General features: G+C 33.7%; 1 protein-coding gene across 1 annotated transcript in view; it reads left to right on the top strand.

Annotated features, from left to right (window-relative positions):
* The window catches only part of kdm4b (lysine (K)-specific demethylase 4B), a 56,048-nt gene that overhangs the window by 22,683 nt on the left and 10,181 nt on the right, over window positions 1-23,184 (top strand). Inside the window, 11 exon segments of the mRNA XM_058760553.1 lie at window positions 5,927-6,064; window positions 11,077-11,273; window positions 12,511-12,533; window positions 12,536-12,745; window positions 12,862-13,040; window positions 13,125-13,248; window positions 16,930-17,108; window positions 17,328-17,529; window positions 21,817-21,893; window positions 22,069-22,124; window positions 22,232-22,340. Coding sequence (XP_058616536.1) covers window positions 5,927-6,064; window positions 11,077-11,273; window positions 12,511-12,533; window positions 12,536-12,745; window positions 12,862-13,040; window positions 13,125-13,248; window positions 16,930-17,108; window positions 17,328-17,529; window positions 21,817-21,893; window positions 22,069-22,124; window positions 22,232-22,340 — 1,494 coding nt within the window.

A 23,184-nucleotide genomic window follows, 5' to 3' on the forward strand; every position in this document is an offset into this window, starting at 1 on the left:
AACCGTGGAAATGCTTCTATGTATTTTAACGAATGTAAGGTGCATGTTGCGCAAATATCAGTGCGTGTTGTGCAAAAATTGGCTTTGCTAATAGAACACACTTGGCTATTTCACACGTTTGTGAATGTCTGAAAACACACTTTGAATGTTAATTTTAATGTTGGCCACAGTGTTCAGAAATGCTAATGCTAATTCATTCAAGTGAATGCGACAAGTTTCATTAGAACGTTTTATTTCTTTAACAGACAGTTTACACGAACGTTCTGCTCGTGTTTAAGAAATATTAAGTAATAAAATAATGCTAATTTTCTTAGCTTCTCTCTTTGGCTTATTAATAACACTTAGCTTGTTTCATTAATACGCCAGTAAAAGAAGCTAATAAAGCTAATTCTGTTAGCTTCTCTCATTTTGTTAATGAAACAAAAGCAGTGTTTTTTCTGTGGAAATTGTTGCGACTATTTTCATTCGAAATGGTTTTTAACGAACAATTTACATAAACATTCTGCTCACATTTCATTAATACAGCAGTAAAAGAAGCTAACAAAGCTAATTTTACTAGCTTCTCTCATTGGCTTATTAATGAAACGTGTGACTATTTTCATTCAAACAATTTACATAAATGTTAGCGGCACACAAACGCACTTTAGACTTTTAGTGAGTGTTTATTTGCAGTTTTCATTAATAAAAATCATCCTTTAAAATTAAAACGTGTGTTGCGCATGTTAGCCTTGCTTAACAACGCACACTTTTTCATGAATGTAGTATTTCTTAAAGAAATTGCGTCTTTTAGATAGCTAAGCTTAGTCACTTAGCTATTTCACACAGTTGTGGGAGTCTCTGAAGACATGTTTTGCATGCTAATGCTAATCTAGGCCGCAGCTCTAATCTCATAGGCTGCCTGCAGGCAGGAATTGTAGCCTTAGCGCTTGGCTTTGCATTCAGAGATGACGAGGGTGGTAAACTAAAGCACTGTGACCCTACACACATAATTTTATGTGTATTTGCACAAAAAATGTGTTTTATACGCCAACCACGGACCCCTGCTAGCATCCGCGGCGCGGATTACATTTCAATTTACTCCGCCACCCGTTTCCATCTACGCAAATTAGTCTTTTTTTTTTTTTTCCATCTCCACAGATAATTCCCATTGTTAGGAGCCGGAGACCCTCGCGGTGAGATTAAACTGGGAATAAATCTCTGTAATGAGGCTAGATAAAGTTCAGCACCGCTATACGTTACGCTCAACCCTTGCAATCCTGATTTTAGCTTCCTCTTCTCCTCCATGCGACGGATGTTATTGTCACTTTTGAGTCGATGTGACACTCTGTGGAGCTGGAGTGAGATGAAACGGAGAGGGAGACACTGAAGTGTTGATCTCAGCAGGTTTCCTGTCTGTCTGTCTGTCTCTCTCCGTGTGTCTGGGGACGTTATTAGAGCTTCAGCTCAAACTCCTGCTAGTGAACAATCTGCGAGAGTGTAAGAAGAGACCCAGGAATCATGCATTAAATCTCATCCGCTCCGCCATTATGGTCACAGTTAAGACCGTACGAAACATAATACCAGACTTAATACCAATATATAGGATATTTCTTGGATGCTATACTGTGGTATTCTTTGAAGTACCTTAAAGTAAAGTCAACATGAAATCAAAATGTTTTTTTTTTCTTGTTGAATAACCTGTTACAATACACTCATTATGGAAGTAAAATCGGCTGTGAATTATTATTATTATTATTGTTATTATTATTATTTAGACTTTTAGGTCTTGTTTTAGGTTCTCTCTTATTTTCTGTAAATTTGCATTAATATTTGGGGGGAAAACAATTAAAAACTAAATATATTAATATTAAAATATATGTTAAAAAGTAAATATTAATATGCGTTTAGGTTTAGATTTTATTTTAATACTTTTTATTTATTTTAAATGTTTAATATTTATTTTATTTACAATACATTAATGCAAAATTCAAATGTCAGTCATTTTCGTTTTCATTAAATATTTTGTACATTTAATTGTTTATTTATTTTTATTTAACCTCTTAACTGTCACCGTCCACCCTGTGGGACGCCTCGTTACTTCACTATTTTACAATTAAATCCTAATCTAATCATGACAAACTATATATCGTTGGAAAGGTCTAAGACTCCTAAATAGGTATTTTACCACTTTATTTGTAAAAAAATTATGTAGGAAAAGTAATAGATTAATTTATGACAAGAGTGCACCTGAAAAATCTACATCATAACAGGAGTTCTGACCTTTGTCACAGAAAGTCTTCTTAGTTGCCTTTTTCTCTATCACGCTTTGCCTTTTTCTCTATCACGCTTTAGAAATCATAAGAAATTATATATCAGTTGAAAACTTAAAATCTCAAAATTCATCCTTTGAAACCCATTTTAAAATCAGACATTGCATTACCATGGAAATGGTACATCAAAATCACGTTGGAAAATGTTTTCATTCATGAATTATAAAAAAATAAGTTTGGATAGTGCACTATCATGTCTGTGTTCAAAACCGTGAGTGACAGTTAAGGGGTTAAATATACATATTTATATAATATCAGATTTTAATGTAATGCAAATGTACAAATTACACACAATTTCTCTGAATGTATTTTTTTTATTTAAATTAAATAAATTTTGCAGTCTGATTTTTTTGTAATGCAAATGTACACCATAATACCTGACTTTATTTTTTTTAATTAAAATTAAATGTTAATTTTATTACTTTACAATTTTATGAACATTATCATTATATTATTATTATTATTATCATCATCATCATTATTATTCAGTTCAAAATAAAATCATACATATATTTTGAAGATTGCATGATGTTGCTTTTATATACAGATTATATATACTTTTTCCTTCAATTCAGTTCAAATGAAAATGAGTTTTATTTTATTTAAAATAAATAATACTTTCATATATCGTTATTCACTAAGTCACTTGTGTGTATATATAATATATATAATATATTTGCAATTTGTATATATATTTTCGCAATCTGATGTTTTTATTGTAATGCAAATGTACATCATAATACCTGATGTTATTTTTATTTATTTTTTAATGAAAATTACATTTTATTTTAAAAGTTAATTTTATTAATTTAGTTTACTTTTTCCTTTCAGTTCAAATGAAAATTGTCATATTATTTTTATTATACTTTTTCATGTTATTTTTGGTTCTTTTTGTTTGTTTGTTTATTACTTTGACATTCTCTATTCATAATCTGTGCAGATACTGCAAAAAAATCTATATATTTTTAAATTTATTAGAAATCTTTTTACTGTTTTATTTGAATGTTTTTATTTTAAATAATTTTGTAATTTATTTTAAATATTTTGATTTTAATGTTTTTATTTGTGTATTGCATTTTAAATGTATTTATTTTATTTAAATTTTTTTATTGATTTTAAAATATTTGTTTATTTATGTTTGTCTGAGCTGTAATCGCCACTCTATAACACAGTCACGTTCTCTACAGGTGTAGAATTAATCTAATTTCATTAAATGAACAAACGCCCGAGGACTAATTCTACAAAAACACCAGACATGTAGCAGTGAAATACGACTCGGAACGGCATTAATGAATCTGACTTTCTTTCTAATGGACGCCAGCGTGACGCTGAAGCGTGACTCCACCGATCGCAGAGCTAGAAAATGGAGTGAAATGAAAATATTCATTAGCTAAGGCCGGCTAACTCTCCTCCATGCTCCGCGCCTCCACCTTAATTGCGCTCGAAGCGTCTGAAAATGTCTTTCCAGCGTTTCGTTTGGCCGGCGGCGGCCGAGGAGCCCAAGGTCTGAAGGAGACGATGAATGGAGGGAGAAAACGAGAGGAGAGGCTGAAGATTTCTCACAGCAAATTTCTTTTCCCATCAGTTGCTAATGGCTACAGATATTAGTGCTGGAAGCCGGCGTGTTTCTCGGTCTCGGCTGATTTTCCCAGGACGGCTTTTTCTCCCTCTGAAGTGTCATTTGCAGCTTAATTCAGCAGTTATTGGCTCTTTCATCAAAGTACAGTTCACTGAGTCCTTTAAATGTTGCCTTCGCCCAGATTACTGTGGAGCTGGATGAAATTAATAATATGTGGGGTAACGGAGCAATAGCTGGGAAAAAATGAAACGTCCAGCGCTTCCATCTTCAGAGACACATGCGTCCCGTGAGGATGAGCCGAGAGCTTCATGATTATTAGCATATGTGCAGAATTAACAAGAAATTCATCATTTGTGAACATCCAGATGTTCACAAAGACACTTGTGCTTTTATTTATATTTATTTATAAATATTTATTAAAATTATAACGTGAGTTTACACCATAATACCTGATGTTAATTACCATATTGTCCCGAATATAAGGCGACCCTTATTATAAGAGGACCCCCCTTTTTCCAGATGTACCTTTTGGAAAAAGGCTTTTTGAAAACCAAATCTTGTTTTTTTTTTTTTGCTCTCTCTCTGTAAAACTTATTTTCAAATTGCATATTTTTCCTATGTTAATTTTTGTTTTGAAAGTATGGTAAATACTGGTAAAATGTACCAACAATGACATTGACAAATATACACTTTTTGATATACCATTGAAATAACAGGTAGCCCATCTGAATTATATAACATTTAGGCTATCCATCTTATAGTAGCCTGCCAAAATTTTATTATCAGTAGAAGTGAATCTTATTGTAGTCTTCAAATCTGGGTACTGTCTTATGTTTTTAAATCACTTACAGAGGAAGTTTGGTCCCATCAGGCTAACATGACAGTCACGATCTCATGCCGCTGTAAGCTTTTCTTTTGTTTTCACTCGCGATCTTTACAGCACACATTACATTACATATTTCATGGCACACTCGTTTTAGGCGTTTTTGGCGCCACCTATTGTTGTGGGTATATTATTGACATGTCAAAGTCTAGACCCTGAATATAAGATGACAGCGTTTTTTCAGATGTATTTCCAAGAAAAAAACATCGTCTTATATTCGGGTCAATACGGTAAATTATATTCATTTATTTTTATTATACTTTTTTTATGCATTTGTTACTTAATTTGTTCATAATTTTTCTTTTAATTCCTTCATTTTGTTCTTTCACATTCATAATTCTCTCTTGCTTTCTTTATTTTTTTATTTAGTATTTTTTAAATTATTTATGCATTTTCAAATTAAACATAATAAAAGTATTATTTTTTTTGTTCATTTGTAATTTTTCTTGAATTTGTTTTTTTCTTTTACATTCATAATTCTTTGTCATGCGTTATATTTTAATTTAATTGACTTAATTATTTTTTAATGATTCATCTGTTAATTAAAAATTCTAACGATAAAAGTAACAAAAGAAATAGGTTGTTTCATTTCTTTTTGTTTATTATTCATTCTTGATCTCGTTTTTTGTCTAATCTATTTTTCGCGATTTAAATTTGCACATTTTTTACAATTAATACCTCACTTTTTAATGAAACTATATTTAACTTAAAAGTTAATTTAATTATTGTAGTTGACATTTAAGTTGTTCAATCATTAATTCATTAATTAATTAAATTATAATAATAAAAGTAGTTCCTTTTAAGTCAATTTAATTTAAAAGTATTAATTTGTAATTCATTTGACTTTTATTTAAGTATTCATTAAATAAATAGCTAATAAAAGTAGTAAGTTGTTTGTTCCTTTTTGTTTCTTTTTTGTTTATCAATTTGTTCACATTTTTCTTTTCTTTTTTCGCTATAAAACGCTGTACTTTTTACAGTTTTCCGACATCGGCGTAAGAATCTAATTCTCACACTTTGTGTTTTATTGTATTCATTTTGTGCAATTAACAAGATTTTACACCATAATCAGCACAGATGACGTAAAACGATGCCGTAGATTTTGCGCACGGGCCTCGTTGTGATGATTTTGGCATTGTTTTCTTTCTCTCGTAGATCACGCAGGAGGAGGGCGAGTTCATGATCACGTTCCCGTATGGATATCACGCCGGATTCAACCACGGCTTCAACTGCGCTGAGTCCACAAACTTCGCGACGCTGCGCTGGATCGACTACGGCAAGATGGCTACGCAGGTGAGCGACGAATGATTCACTACATGACTCACTCAGTCACTGCCCCTTTCTCACACTCGTTCTTGTTTCGTTCCTTTGCTTGTTCTTTTGTGCTTTCGTTAGTTATTTTGCACACTTTTATTCATTATTTCATTTTTGCTTCTTTGCTCCTGATTCATTTGCTCGTTCATTCATCCTTTCATTTTGGCTGCTTTTGTTTGCTTATTCACTTCATGTTTTTTTTCTCTTTCTATTGTTTTGTACATTTTCGTTTGTTTTTTCTTTTGATTTGTCCTTTTTGTTTTTATTCTTATTCTTTTTGTTCTTTATTTTTGTTTGTCCTTTCTTTTCATTTTCTTTTTGTTTGTCCTTTTCATTTGTTCTTTCTTTTTGATTGTTTTTTTTCTTTTCGTTTGTCCTTTATTTCTTTTTTCTTTTTGTCTTTCATTTGTTCTTTCATTTAATTTTAATTTTATTTTTGTCTTTTTGTTGTTTGTTTCTTTTCATTTGTCCTTTGTTCATACTTTTTATTTATTTTGTTCTTTTCTTTTAGTTTGTTCTTTTTCTATTTGCCCTTTTCATAGTTTTTTGTTTGTCCTTTTTGTTTTGTTGTTTTTTTCTTTTCTTTTGTCCTTTTCGTTTGTCATTTTTGTTTGTCCTTTCTTTTCATTTTCTTTTTGTTTTTTTTTCTCTTTTCATTTGTCCTTTTCATTAGTTTTTTTTTTTTGTTTGTTTGTGCTTTTTATTCTTTTTGATTGTTTTTCTTTTCATTTGTCCTTTTCGTTTTTTTTTTGTTCTTTCTATTTTTCTTTTTTGTGCTTTCTTTCTTTTCATTTGTCCTTGTTTGTCCTTTTCATTACTTTTTTCTTTTCGTTTTTTTCTTTCGTTTTGATTGATTTTTTTTTTTTTTTTTCATTTTCTTCATTTTTTTCGTTCTTTTTCTGTTCTTTCTTTTCTTGCTTGCTTTCTTTTCGTATGTCTTTTTCTCTCTCTCATATTACACACACGCGAGTCGTTTTTTGCACTCGTGTTACGCTCTGGCATTTAGAGACTCTCGTCATTTGTGACTCGCGCGGCTGATGATCTGCATGTATTGTAATGATTAGCGATGTGCTGAATGTCGGGTCACAGACGTGCGGCTAATTAAAGCACACGAGCGGATTTTGCGTTTGAATCTCTCTCGTGTCGCTCTCAGTCCCACTCATTATTTTAGTTCTCTTCTACAGGCATCTGATGGAGCGCCTCATTAGTCAGAGATCTTTAAACCTGCACATTCATGACAAAATACTGATTTCTGGCCTGTTAAAGAATGTTTTATGTGCAATAACGGTGTTGCTGATGCTGTGGACATGCATATGTTATATTTTCATTTTTATGCATGGAAAAATTAACATTTTTTAATGGTGCCTTCAATCAGATAAAAAAAAAAAATGTATATTCAGAGTGTTGCTTGATTTTCTATCATTGTGAATGTACTGTGAATAAATCACCCATCATGTGTGAGATCTAAGAGAAACCGGTAATAATCCACCTGCAGCGGCTCATGTAATGGCCAGACCTGGTCTAGTGAGAGAGACACGATGAGTTTACGGAGTTATTAACATGTTCATCTCAGATATGAGATGCAGCTTCATCGCTCTGGTGTCTTCAGAGGCCTGTGATTGTTTCTCACTCCATTTCCATTTATTGGTTTAGCAGTGAGAAATACAGCAATAAAAGAGATTGATCCCAGAGAGTTCAGTATCAAAATAATTGTTTTGTTCTTTTTTTAAACTTTATTTTAAGGTGTAAAAACTTTTATACTCACTTTTTATACATATCTTTTAATTCTTCTTTTTTTTTGCTTCATTTTTAAGTGTATATATTCACTACAATGCAAAACTTTGAAATTTCATTAAATTGATCAAAAGCTAAAGAAAAGACATTTATAATCTTACAGTATATTTCTAATTCAAATAAATGCTATTCTTTTGAGCTTCCTATTTATCAAAAAATCCTGAAAAATTCAGCTTTGCATCACGTGAATACATTGTATTTTGAAAAATATTCAAATAGAAAACTGATATTTTACAGTTTTACTGTATTTGCTGTAATTTTTTTTATCAAATTAATGCAGCTTCGGTGAGCAGAAGAGACTACTTTAAAAAACAGAAAAACATATTGCCTCGAACTTTTAAACCGTAGTGTGTGTGTATAGTTTTTTTCAAAGTTTTTCAAATATGCTTATAAAAATGTATTTATATGAATATATATATTTACAATTTTCACCAGTATTTTGTAGTTTTTAGGGACTTTTTTTTCCAATTTGTATGTGTATATATATATATATCAGAGGTCGCGTTAACCGAAAATTCTCCGTCATTGACGGAATTGTTTTAGCAGTGACGGAAAAATCTGAAGGCCTCCGTCACTTTGGCAGATTGCACACACTGAGGGTGATTTATTGTAGTTTATAACTGTAATTCCCAGCCCTGTCCAGTTGGTGACGAGTGCGCTCCAGTGAGGCAGCAGAGCGCGCGATCGTCTCCAGAACAAAAATAAAGGTCTTTTGCTGTGTCTTTGATTACTCCCTGTCAAGTATAGTAAAGCGAATCGCTTGATCTGAGGTGTCTACAGCGATCTATCACGCCACATTAAAGCCAAAACGGTATTTATTGCTTGAATTTCCTAATAAAATGGACAGAATTTGAAACCTGAGACTGCATTTCATTTCAAAAGTAACAACGCACAAAGTTTAGCCGATTGTCTAACGTTACTGTGCATTCATCAAATGAAAACAGTATCGATTGGGAGTTAAGAAACGATATTGGTTCATAAAAATAAGAATCTATTAAAACAGAGAAATCGGTTTTATTTTATTTTTAATTTTTTTTATCCAGCACTAGCATATTTTGTTGTTTTAAGTGTCCTCCGCTGTCGCTGACGCAGTCTCTGTTCTCTTTATAAATAAATAAATGCATAAGCCAATATGCTCGTCCTTTAGGTTCATTATTAAAAATGAAAACGTGAACAAAAATAAAAGCAATTAAATGGGTTATTATAATTAAAATACGAAAATTAAAATGACGGGTAATAATAGATTATGACGGAATTTTTTACGACCCTGTCCGTCAAAATGACGGATAATATTAAAGTCTAACGCAACCTCTGATAAATATATATATGTATATGTAATTTAAGTTATTTTTTCCATTATTTAAATATTCCGCCACCATTTTATGTAATTTGTTTGTATTAATTTGTACAGTTTATTTGATAATTTAATTCATTTATATTACTTTAAATTATTATGCATTATTTTATATTATTCTTTTAAATTACTTATATATTTATAAATATATGCTTTTATATGCTTTTTCCAGTTTAACTTTTCATTGTTGCAGTCTAAAATAATCACAATACATACTTTACTTTTTCTTTTTTTTAAACCGATTTTAAAATGCGCACACACACACACACACACACACACACACACACATGTATCTCCCTGTTGTCACAATTTTTGCTAAAGAAATGTAGAAGTGTTTTGGAAACAGCTGAGTCTCAGTTACTCTCCTGAAAAATGTTCACAGCATGATTATACTTTTAGTTTTGGTTGGTTCCTCTCCTCAGCGCCGCTTGTTTTCCAGGTGGAGTCGGATCCTTCCAGTTGGGCTGGAATTGCATTTCTGAGCATAATATGGCAAGCCCTGGAGTTACGCTGCGAGACATTGACATTTCGGAGTGAAGAATAGCGCTTGTCACCATTATTATGCCCTCACACACACACACAGTGTTTGCTGTGTTTGTCTTCACTTCAGCTGCAGAATGTTTCTGGTAATTGAACAGCAGCTCCAGCGCGGCGCAGGAAATAACGGCTCGGTGTAATACAGCCAACTGCAGCTCGCAGGAAAATGACTTTTATTTCCATCCGTCTCTCTCTCTCTGTTGATTGAGAGATGCTGATTTGTGCGTTTTTCACTTCGGTCCACGCTGCGCAAACTCTGCGATTAAAAGCGTTTTTTTTCCCCTTCCAGTCGTCGGCGCTGATGATTTAATAATCTCATGTCTGCGCACCTGCATGAAAACTTATTTCATCTAATCATCACATCTTGTCTCCATCGCCTTCATTTTCCTTTCAGTCGTTGTTTCAGACACGACTCCCATGATGTAGTTCATTTGATTCTCATCTGTTATACAGTTTCATCTTTTTGAACCCCAATATTTTGTAGTTTTTAAGGTCTTTTTTGTAGTGAATTTGCATATATATATATATATATATATATATATTAGAAAAACACGTAATATTTTGTTGTCATTGAAATATTATACTTCAGATTTACTTTAAATCTGCTCCTAGCAACTTGACTTAAAATGACTTATGTATTTTAATCATCTACATTTAATTTTTTAATTTAAATATCTGTATTAATGTGTAGTATTATTTTTTAATGTTTTAATTTAATTTAGATTACCTTATATTATTTTAATTTAAATATATTAATTTATATATTTTTGTATAAGATGTATTTATTTTTAATTTGCATAGTATTAATTTTTAATTAAATTTTATAATGAATATGTATTATTTATGCTAATATTTATTCATTATTAGTAATATTTATAAATATTTTTAATGTATAATATTTATAAATATTTAATACATTTTAAATTAATTTGCATTTTATTCACATTACTCTCGATTGTTCTTTTAATCTCAAAACTGAAGACCAGAAATGAAAACAAATATAAACAAATGCATACAAAAATGTATATTTAAACAGATTTAAAAAATAATATAATGCAATATGAATTAAAATTACTATACAATAATACAAATAAATTAATACACATTTTATGTGCTGATTAGCCCCGCCCACCCTGGAATTCCATTGGTCCAAAATATCACTCCACATAGTTGTGTACTGAACTTTAAATTCATTCTGATTGGCCGTGATTGTGTTAAATCATATATCGTGTAGTCAGAACTTAGAGACAGAACTGTTTTGCAGTTGTTGACTTTAAAGTTGTTGGTTCTCGTTTGTCTTCTGCAGTGCACGTGCCGTAAGGACATGGTGAAGATCTCCATGGACGTCTTCGTTCGCTGTCTGCAGCCTGACCGCTACGATCTGTGGAAACAGGGGAAAGACAACACGGTCCTGGACCACCTGAAACCCACGAGCCTCACCAGCCCCGAGCTGGAGCACTGGAGGAACACCAGAGTCACCTACAGAGAGAAACTCCTGCGCAGGTGCCGACAATTTTTCTTTTTTCATTTTGTTGCTGTAAAAATCTGCTGGTTGGCCTTTGTTATTGATTTTAGAAACAAATTTTTGTCGGTCCCTTGAACATGCTTTGTGGAAACTTGTTTAGTTTTAACAACGTCACCGCAAAGGTTTTCGTAAATTGTCAGTAAACTATGTGCTCTTAATAAACACAAAACATTGTTAAATTGCTCATAATATTTTATTGAATGATAATATTAAAAAGTTGAGATAGCGTGATGTAGGAATATGTTACAATGACATTTATGGTCAGCTCTTGTAATACAGAAAAAAAAAAATTTATGGTATTTAAAAATTTGCCATGGACGTGAAATGACCTTTATTGTTATTTTTTGTATTAATTTAATTGATTTTATTAATTTATTAATTTTATTAAATTATTAAATATTATAAAATTTATTTAATTTAATACATTTTTATTAATTTAATTAATAACATTTTTATTGTTTATTCTTAATAAATAGAATTTTATCAAGTCAGAAAGCTTGGTTTGAAACAAGTTATCTGTTTTGGTTGTTCGCTGTAGAGCTCACACAAAGGATTTTCGGTGCAAATAATTAATTGTTTCATTTTAATGACAGTTCAGTTTAGCCATGAATTCACTTTTACGGTTTGAATCATAATAAATAAAAACAATCAAGTGGGAAACATTTGGGTTGAAATAAAAGTTCTTTATCCATTGCGGGTTTTTTTTGTTTGTTTTTTTGCAGTGCTTAGGCAAAGTTTTTATTGACCTTTTATTGTTCGTATCATAACAAATAAAAATATCAAATGGGATAACATTTGGTTTTAAATAAGTTTATCCATTTTTTTGTAGACCTCAGCAAGGTTTTCATTGGCATTTCACCTTTAATTTTCGAATCGTAATACATAAATCTATAAAGTGGGAAAAGGTTTTGTTTGAAATAAAATTTGTGTTTGCATTGTTTGTTTGTTTTTTCGTAGAGCTTAGGCAAAGTTTTTATTGTCCTGTTACCTGAATTGTAAATTTTACTTGAATTGTAATAAATAAAATCTATCAAGCCGAAACGTTTGGTTTAAAACAAAAGTTTATCTATTTGCGATTTGTTTTTTGTAGAGCTCCTACAAAGTTTTTATTGACATTTGACCTTTACAGTTCAAATCGTAATAAATAAAAACTATGAAGTGGGAAATGTGTGAGTTGAAATAATTTTGTTATCCGTTTGCGTTGTTTTTTTGTAGAGCTCAGGCGAAGGTTAAACAGTTCGGCGTCTGAAGCTGGAGGAGGTGAAGGTCCTGGCAGAGGAGGGAGTGGAGCTGGACATGAGCGAGTATCTGCATAAAGTGGAGGAGCGCGAGCAGCAACGACGGCAGCAGAGGGACGAGCGCATGGCGCGGGAGGCGCTCCTCACGCTGGAGGCGCTGGAGAGGGAGGAGCAGGAGCAGGCGGAAGCAGAAGCGGCACTTCGGGAAGGAGGTGATGGGAGCAAACTTTTATCATATAGCATCCACCCCATAAACCCTAGCAACTGCCTTATTACTGAATATGTGATGGTATTCTCATCCCATTCCTCCATCTTTGTTGTTGTACAGCCGGTGAAGACAGAAAAACAGATCCCCAGGATCCTCCGCTGGAAAACGTAGAGGAGGAGAAGAAGAAGAAAAAGAAAAAGAAGAAGCCGAAGCATCCTGACGAGCTCTCCTTCCAGCAGGTGTTTGAGCAGTTCGCTTCCAGCGACATTGAGAGTAATGGAGCCGCTCCCGGCCTGCAGGTCAGCGCTTTCTCTGATCCCAAAGGGTTTTTGAGGGGATTTTAAACATTAAAGTAAATTATCATTAAATGTTTTTGTTCTCAGCCGAGTCCCTTCACGAAGCTGAAGAAGAAAGTTGAGGTAAAGAAGAGCCGAAGACATCCGTTCAGCAAGCCGCCCATGCGCTCTCCTCACTCCATAGTCAAGCAGGAAGCCTCCAGCGACGAGGGTGAGTACTGCTTTTAAGACATCATTAACGATAAACAGTAAGCGCAATGTACTTTAAGTATGAAATTGAAATAAGTTAAAAATGTCACTTAATATTTTGGGCCTCATTCATGAAACGTAAGCAGATTTCTGTGTAAATTGTTTGTAAGAACATTATTATCACTTGAAATTTCAGTGTAACGTTTTATGTAAGAACGGATTTACAAAAGATTTTCGTGAATTTGTTTTGCTCATGTTTCGAATGAATTTCGTAATGATGTCCTTAAAATGACATTCATTAAGCAATTCTTGCATGCACTTGTTTTTCATGTTTCAAAAAATATATTCAAATTAACTTGCAAAATATTATGATTTGAAGGTTATTCGTAATGATATTTTTTTTAATTGTTCGTAATGCTATTGGTAATTTACGTTTTGCTTGTGTTTTTTAAATGCAGATTGTAACAATGTCCGTAAAATGGAATGTTTGTAAAGTGTTCTTGCATAGTTCATTGAATTTAATGCAGACATTCGCATTAGAATAGTTTTATGAAAATTTTTGATGAATTAATTTTGCTCATGCTTCAAATTAAGTTCGTAATGACATTTTTAAAATCAACTGTTGTATGTAAGTTTGTTTATAAACCCATTCGTGCATGCACAGAAACTCGTTTTTCCTCATGTTTCAATCATTACATTTGAAATAATGTACGAAAATTACAATTTTTAAATTGTTCATAAAGCTGTTCTTGAATTACATGTTTTGCTCATGTTTTTTTGTCCATATAATCCAATAATGTCCAATCAAAAAATTTAATGACATTCAATAAACATTCTTGCTTAAATTGTTAAATTTGCGTTAGAATAGTTTTATGAAAAATTTCATTGTTTCATGAGTGAACTTCATAATGATGTTCTTAAAAGACGTAAAAAAAAAAAAGTACATTTGTATGTTATTTTTTAAATTGGTGAAAATTATTTGTTAATTTATGGAAGAAAGGTTTAGAAATGATTTTTTAATTTGTTTTACTAGTTTCTTGAATGAGGCCCAATTTCTGACAACGCAAGTTATTAAATTAAAACATTATTAAGACGTTTCTGTCACTCTTTGACATGCCAGTGTTACATTTTTGCATTTACGTGGGTTAATACGAGAAATATTCTGCATTTGTTGTCACATGGCATTCAGGAGAACAAAAGAAGCTTTGCTTCCTGGGTAAATGCCTGACGGCACATTTTCCACTGAGGAAAAAGATGTTAGATATTAGTTAGATAAAGTTAGATATGTTTTTACAATATGAATGTTTTTGGAACATTTCAGGCTGGCGTTTCATTTCGGAGTGTTCTGGTTTGATGGCGAAATGTTGTTTTGTGTTTGTTTGCTTGTTGTGAAAGTGTGCACTCGCCAGCACAAAGAGCAAAAGCAATAAAGTATGAAAGAAAGCAGCCGCAAACAATCAGCGCTTTATAAGACGGGGCGGCTGAAAGAAGGTTATTGATTTGTCTGTGCTGTGAGTTATGAAGAGACAGGCAGCTGTAAACCCGCACCACCCGCTGTCACTGCAGGGGGCAAAATACAGGACAGAGGGGCATCAAAACTCTCCAAAAATACATCTTCACCTGCTGTCTGTAGAGTCACGGCTCAGAGGAAGAGGACAACACTCATACTGAGCCGTGTTTCACTGCTATCTGATTCATTTACCTCTAAGCTATGTGCATTTTGAGGCAGAATCATATTAAAATTCTTCTTATTTAGCTTCTGCGCACTTTACAATTATTGTTGCGTCTGTCTGTCTAGACATCTAAATATCTGTCAGTTTGTCTAAACATTTGTCTGTATGTCTAAATATCTATAGTTTGTTAATTCTGTCTGTCTATCGTTCGTTCTTTCTTTCTTTCTTTCTTTCTTTCTTTCTTTCTTTCATTCTATCTATCTATCTATCTATCTATCTATCTATCTATCTATCTATCTATCTATCTATCTATCTATCTATCTATCTATCGTTCATTCGTTGTCATTCTTTCTATCTATCTATCTATCTTTCATTTCTTCATTCTATCTGTTTTTTGTTTTTGTTTTTTTTTTGCATATTTGTCACACTTAAAAGATTCAGATAATCAAACTAATTTTAATATTACACAAAGATAATGCAAGTAAATACAAAATGCAGTTTTTAAATGATGCTTTCATTTATTAAGGGAAAAAAGCTGTCCAAACCTACCTGGCCTAAGTTAAAAAGTACTTGCCCCCTCCTATTAAATCATGAAAGAACTGTGATTAACCACATTATTTTAGAAAGCGGAGTTAAATTTCACTAGCCGCAACCAGGCCTGATTACTGCCAGACCTGTTGAATCAAGAAATCACTTAAATAGATCCTGTCTGACAAAGTGAAGCATGTTTAAAGAGCAACATATCAGTCTTCGATCTTAAGAAATTCATAAACAGATGAGAAACAAAAGTGTTTACATGTATCAGTCTGGAAAGGGTTATAAAGCCATTTCTAAGGCTGTGGGACTCCAGCAAACCATGTCAGAGCCATTATCCACAAATGTAGAAAACTTGTAACAGTGGTGAACCTTCCCAGGAGTGGCCGGCCTACCAAAATTACTCCAAGAGCACAAAGACGACTCATCCAGGAGGTCATAAAAGAACCCAAAACAACATCTAAAGAACTGCAGGCCTCACTTGCCTCAATTAAGGTCAGTGTTCATGATTTAACAATAAGAAAGGGACTGGACAAAAACAGCATCCATGGGAGAGTTCCAAGGCAAAAGCCATTGCTGACCAAAAAGAACACACAGGCTCGTCTCACATTTGCCAAAAAATATCTTGATTATCCCCAAGACTTTTGGGCAAATATTCTGTGGACTGATGCGACAAAAGTTGAACTTTTTGGAAGGTGTGTGTCCTGTTACATCTGGTGTAAAACCAACACAGCATTTCATAAAAAGAACATCATACCAACAGTCAAATATGGTGGTGGCAGTGTGATGGTCTGAGGCTGCTTTGCAGCTTCAGAACCTGGATGACTTGCCATAATTGATGGAACCATGAATTCTGCTCTCTATCAGAAAATCCTGAAGGAGAATGTCCGGCCATCAGTTTGTGACCTCAAGCTGAAGTGCACTTGGGTTCTGCAGCAGGACAATGATTCCAAACACAGCAGTAAGCTCACCTCTGAATGTCTCAAGAAAAACAAAATTAAGGTTTTGGAGTGGCCAAGTCAAAGTCCGGGCTTAAATCCAATTGAGATGCTGTGGCATGACCTTAAACAGTCCTTTCATGCTCAAACTCTCCAATATGGCTGAATTAAAACAATTCTGCAAAGAAGAGTGGGCCAAAATGTGGCCCCAGTGATGTGAAAGACTCATTGCCAGTTATCGCAAATGCTTGATTGCAGTTGTTGCTGCAAAGGGTGGCACAACCAGTTATTAGATTTAGGGGGCAATTACTTTTTCACGTAGACAGCTTTTTTCCCTTAATAAATGAAATCATTATTTCAAAACTGCATTTTGTATTTACTCGGGTTATCTTTGTGTTATCTATCTATCGGGTTATCTATCTATCTGTTTGTTAATTCGTTCATTCTATCTATCATCTATCTTTATTGATTGTAAGGTGATGTATAGTGACTTGTTGTAGTGTGTGTATCTGATGTGTGAATCTCACGCTTGTCGTTTCTCTCTGTGTGTTTCTGTAGAGCTGTACTCTGGGCTGCCTGTAGGTGGCGGTGTGCAGCCGGAGGCTAAGAAGTCTGAGGAAAACGCACTGTGGCAGAACCGTTTGCCAAACTTCCTGGCCGAGAAACAGTTCAACGCTGCGATGGCAACCATCGAGCCGCACTGCGCCGTCTGCACGCTCTTCTGTCCGTACACACAGGTAATGCGCTGAGTGCCGCTGCATCAAAATACTGAAATAATTTGTAATAGTACATAATCAATACATTATAGTATATCATAATACGTAATCAGAATTTTGACTATCGGCATAAAGTCTGGTCCATTTCAACCTGATTGAACAGGAAGTTGTTTTAAATCTGTGTTTATTTCTCTTTGGTTTAGCATGCTCTCCTCTCTCTTGTGTTTTGTGCGTGTTTAGCCCGTTAAGGATCCCTTCCATCTCTCGGACACATCCGGTCTGGTGTCGCGGGTCGGCTGTCGCACGCGTCCGCTGGTTCCAGAGATGTGTTTCAGCGCGGGTGCCGAGAACACCGAACCGCTGCCGTCGAACTCCCACATCGGTGACGACGGCACCAGCGTCCTGCTGTCCTGCGGGAGCTGTAGCCTACAGGTCCACGCCAGTGAGTAACACACCTCACATGTGCTTCTCATGATACAAAGACACTTATCACGGCGTTAATGTGTTAAGCTAAAGGCCGGTTCACACAGAACATGTTTTTGAATTACAGTGCACTGGCATTTAATCATTTTTTTGTACAAATGTGCTTGATGGACGCCGACTCCATTTATATATAATTAATAATATATAAAATAATATAGTAATATAAATTAAAATGATAAAAACCAATACTTCTTATAAATAGTATATATTTTAATATATTACCTTTTTATTTTTCCTGGTTATTTATTTATTTATTTTGTTTATTTATTGGTGTGTTGCCACTGTTTTTCCTAAAAGACATAAAAGAAGTCTATTATAGACTATTATACTATATAATAACTATATAATACTAATATATAATGTTAACTATTGTGTTAGTCTCTTGGCCTTCCTCCTAATAAAGGAAGTCAAAAACTCTCCCATCTTTTTACGTTTGTATCTGTATCTCCAGCTGTTTTGTTTGCCTCCTTCACACCAATCTGCATATTTCCGTCAGTGTTTGCTAATAAACGGCCTTGATTCTTTCTTTATCTGGTCGCGAGAGCGTCTCCCGGCCGTCACTCCAGCCAATTTGCCATCAGTCAGGCTGAACTCCAGTTATTTATTTAGAAGAGCTCAGAAAAAAAAAACCTCCCGAAGAGGAAAACACAGACGGCAAAGCGGCTCGTTTCGCCGGTTTCTCTCCACGGCGCGAGTCTAAGCCGCGTTGCCAATTAGCGGCGAGTTCACCGAGGTGATACCGTGCTCTGATTGGCCCAGTTGTGCTTTAAACGAAAATGACAGTAGACCAAACTATTTCAGTTTTCTTGGTGTTTTTGTGTTTTCCAGAAGCATCCGGCCGTGATATTTGCCATCGGCTGACGATATGATTAGATTTACTCGCGAAAGAACGACGGATGAACGGCAGCGTGCTAAAAAAACACTCGGTTTCGCTCAGATAGCTTTCGATGACGGTTTGTAAGTTCATTACGGCGAGGAGTTCAGATTTATGAAGTGCGATCGCTCTCGCATGAGCCGTCGCGCGTTCGTCTGCTTTTAGCAGCGCTAATCACTTTAGCGTCGCTCTGTTTTCACTCTGTCAAACTAATTCAAGTCGTCACTGTGTGTCAGAAGAATACTTGCTCATATTTTACCTGCGCTGCTGTCAGCTCCGATCAAGCTTTCTGAAAGAAGCAAGGCTTATGAAACAGATATTTCTGGCTCATAAATCTCCCCCATTGACCCGCGTTCGATTGAAATAGCTGATATATAATTTGCACCTGTGTCATATCAGTTATATATTACTGCACCAGGTATGGTGAACGGCCTACAGTTACTTTATTAATTAGTGGAAGCATTGTTTTTGCAACTCTTAAGTCTACAATAATATTAATTATTATTATTATTATTAGTAGTAGTAGTATTGTTATATTTTTGTACATATAACTATTTCTTTGTTCATTTTTTGTTTTTGATATATTGATTTATTAATTCATTTAGTATATTATTGGCATCTATTGTTTGTTCATAATTTAGTTCTTTTTATATTTTTTTCTGTCATTCTTTTTGTACTTTTTCTTTTTGTTTTTATCACTCGTTTTTTTACCATTTATATATTTTGTTCATTTTTTTTCTTTTTTCTTTAATATAATAATATTATAATTGTTGTATTTCTTTATTATAATTGTTGTGGTCCTATTTTTTCCTTTTATTTGTTCTTTGTTCTTTAGCTGTTTTTTTTTTCCTTCATTTGGTTCTTTTGGTAACACCTTATTTAAGGTGTCCTTGTTACACACGTTACATGTACTTACTATTCTAATAACAATAAATTATTCATAATTACATGCAAGTAACCCTAAGCCAAACCCTAATCATGTAGTAAGTACATTTAGTTAATTAATATTACTCAGCACTTAAATGTATAATTACACTGTAACACGGACACCTTAAAATAGTGTAACCGTTCTTTTTTTTGTTTTTTTTTGTTCTTTTTCTTTAATAATAATAATAATAATGTAAATTCTCTTTTTGTTAATGTCATTTTATTTTAGTTTCTTTTTTCCCTTTTCGTTTATTCTTTTTTTCTTTAATTTCCCCTTAATTTGAATCTTTTTTTCTTTTTGTCAATTTTTTTACATTCTTTCACCTTTTTTCTTTCGTTTGTCGTTTTTTTCTTTAATAATAATAATAGTAAATTAATTATGATTATCATTTTTAATTATATATACATTTTATGTTACGTAATTCGTTGTTTCTCTTTGGTTTTTTCCTGTAGTTTCTGCTTTTTTGTTCATTTCTAATGTAAAATTTTGTCATTTTCACCTGTCATAATTTGTTTTTGTTTTTTTTGTTCTCATATTTTTATTTATTTGTCTGTCCTTTTATTTTATTTGTTTATGCTTTGTTTTTGTATAATTTTAATATGATGATTATTTTTTTCACAAATATTGTTTTAAATGTCTTAATCATTTTACTCTTAACTTGGTTTAATGTAATTAATAAGCCACTCAAGGCTGCATGTAATAGAGATTTTACTGCATCAAACCCCTTTCCTATAGTAAAATCACTACATTTTGACCTCAAGTGGCTTAGTGCTTTCATTTACTGTCTCCATGCAGTGAGCTTCCCGCGGCTCCCCGGAGGTGTTTTAAACGCTCAGATTCCCTCGACTTCCTCTTACAGAGGCGACAGCGAACCACCGACCCGAATGAACGTGAAGGAACTGCTGCGAAAAACAACAACAGCAGCAGCAGCATCTCCAGCTTGTTTGCTTTCCAAAGGCTTGAAGAAAGGGCCGTGAAGTGAAAGACAGCTTGTTAGTCGACGCTGTCTTTGCCTCCTCGCTTCTCCGTACTATTTTGGGTTTTTGCTAAGCGTTCGTACGCTTGAACTCACTCGCAGCGCTTATGAAAGTGGCTCGCCAGAACATGTGCGCTTGTCGCATATTAAACTAATGCCCGAAGGCTGTGTGTGTGTCCCGTCCTCCATTACGGCTCCGGCTGGGCTCGGCCGTGCTGTCCCGCTGCTCGTGTTTACCTGCAGAAAGCTGCTGATTTCGATAAGGCGGGAAGAGCGGCAAATGACAGCGTGTCAACAGCAGCTTTCCGTTCGCGTGAGCTTTCACCTCCGGCGCGCGCGATATGACAGTCCATTTTCCTGAGGCGCGCTCGCAGGGAGACCGCGGTAATTACCAGAGATTGTCTTACTATAGGGACATGAGAGGGTCTGTATTACTTACTACAGACCCTTTTTCTGTTAGTAAACATTGTGGCGTTTTTCTGTGGGCGGAGCGTAGGCAGAAATATTCCCGTGACCGCTTCTCTAACGCCTGTATCTAGTCATGAAGATGTATATATATTTCAGTTTCAGCAGGCATCTGTTTTCACAGCTACATGAGTGAACTGGGCCAAAATACCAAAAATAAAAAAGTTATACATTCAACGTGATGGATGGATGTATCATGCAACGGCTAAATCGTTATTTTAATATACCTTATTTTAATAGGTTATTTTAAAACTATTATTTTAATAGGTTTACAGTGACATTACAGTATCTTTACATTACATACAGGACGTTTAAATCAAGATGTGAAAATTTTCTGGAAATAAAATTCCAGAAACTGCTAATTTTGAACTTTCTGTATTTGATTATTCTTTCTTACCAAGTTCTTAAAAATTAACAATACAACAATACAATTACAGATAAGCATATAAATCGAAATACCCTTCATTCTTTTTTTTTTTTTTTCTTTGGTTTTGTTCTTCCAATTTTTTTCTTTTTGGTTTGACTTCTGATTTTTGTTTTACCAAGATGTCTCTTATTTTCTTTCTTTCATCTTTTATTCTTTTTGTATTAAATGTAGGTGAATAAAGTTGCTTTTTAATGGAAAATTACAAAACCTGTTTATTTTTTAATTACGTATACTAGTGACCACAGTATGTTTAATATATTTTTGTTTTGTTTGGTTTTTCTATTCTTTTATGCTTTTGTTTGTGCTTATTTCCTTTTATTTGTTTACTTTTCAGCTTGTTATATCTGTTTTTGTTTAGTCTTATTTTATTCTTATTTTTCTTCCATTCTACATTTATTTTTCATGTCAAACTGAGGAGAAAGATGTTTTTGATGTAAAATTACAGAAACTATTTATCTTTGTAAATAACGCAAACCATTTAAACATACAAAATGCGTTTAATAAATAAATAAATCTGAATGCACATTTATCAGTTTGGTTCCTAGACGGCTAAGTTTCCGTTCTCGTTTCTTTCAGGTTGTTACGGCGTCAATCCCGACACAAAACAGGAGGGCTGGATGTGTTCTCGGTGTACTGCGGCCGAATGGACAGCCGTAAGTAGCAAACACCTTTCACGCAAACATAGATTAGTCCTACGACTAGTTATAAATCATTTATACTGTTCACATGTAAGTCTTCAGCAGAAAACTGTGCACTAATCCTGGCACATTTATTGTTGCGCTGAAGCGTTTTGTTCATTGTGTTCATTGGTGTTGTTTATCGTCGCAGGCCTGCTGTTTGTGCAGTTTAAGAGGAGGAGCTTTGAAGAGAACCACAGATGACAGGTCTAATATCTCAAACTCTGTTTCTCTCATATCGCATGTCAATTACGAGAAGCTACTGTTCGTGCTCGTTTGCCAAACGAACTCTGTGTTTGGTGTCCCGTCCGCAGGTGGGTTCACGTGATCTGCGCGGTCGCTGTGGCCGAGGCTCGTTTCGTTAACGCGGTGGAGCGAGAGCCTGTGGACGTGACGGCCGTCCCCGACACCAGGAAGAGCCTGGTGAGTCAAGACACGCAGATGAAATGACAATCCTCCTTGTTTTTTGTTCATCCTGTGTTTTCGTTCACTTGCTCGTTTGCGCCTACATTGATTTGCTCCGTTGTGTATGTTCTTCTTTTTCATTTTTCCAGTTGTGCTTTTATTTCTTTCGTTCATTCTTTTCTTTTTTGTTCATGTTGTGGTTTCATTCATTTTCTACTGTTGTTTTCAGTTGTTTGTTCTTTCTGTTTCTTACTGGCCTTTCGTTTGTTTCAACTTTTTTCTTTCTTTTTTTTTTCATTGTTTTCTTTCATTCTTCTCATTTTTTTTGGTGTTTTTTCCTATTGGTCTTCTGCTTTTGTTTGTTTTTGTTAATTTTTAATTCATTTGTTAATTTGCGTTTTTAGTTTATTTTGTCTTGTTCTTTCACTCTGTATCTTTTGTCTGTTTTTGTTTTGGACTTTAATTTCTTTTTTTTTTACTTCAGTTTGTAAATTTTCCTTTTATTTATTTTTTTGTATTTGTACTTTTGTTTTTTGTTCATTCCAAATTTGTTTCTTTCTTTTTTTGGTTAATTTGTATATTTTCTATACAAATATTCTATATTCTATATTTTCTATACTACTTTGTTTGTTTGTTTTTATTTGTGCTTTTGTTTTTTGTTCATTCCTAATTTGTTTCTTTTTTGTTTTAGTTAATTCATAAATTTTTTGCTCGTTTGTTTGTTCTGTTTAATTTTTATTAATTTCTAATTTTTCATTTTTGTTTTTTGATTACCTTTTTGTTTTTATCTCCTTTTTGCTGTTTTTTTTTAATGTTTTAGTTCATAAATTTTTTGCTCGTTCTTTTGTTTGTTCTGTTTCAT

The sequence above is a fragment of the Onychostoma macrolepis genome, chromosome 22 (genome assembly GCF_012432095.1).
Source record: "Onychostoma macrolepis isolate SWU-2019 chromosome 22, ASM1243209v1, whole genome shotgun sequence".
Lineage (NCBI taxonomy): Eukaryota > Metazoa > Chordata > Actinopteri > Cypriniformes > Cyprinidae > Onychostoma > Onychostoma macrolepis.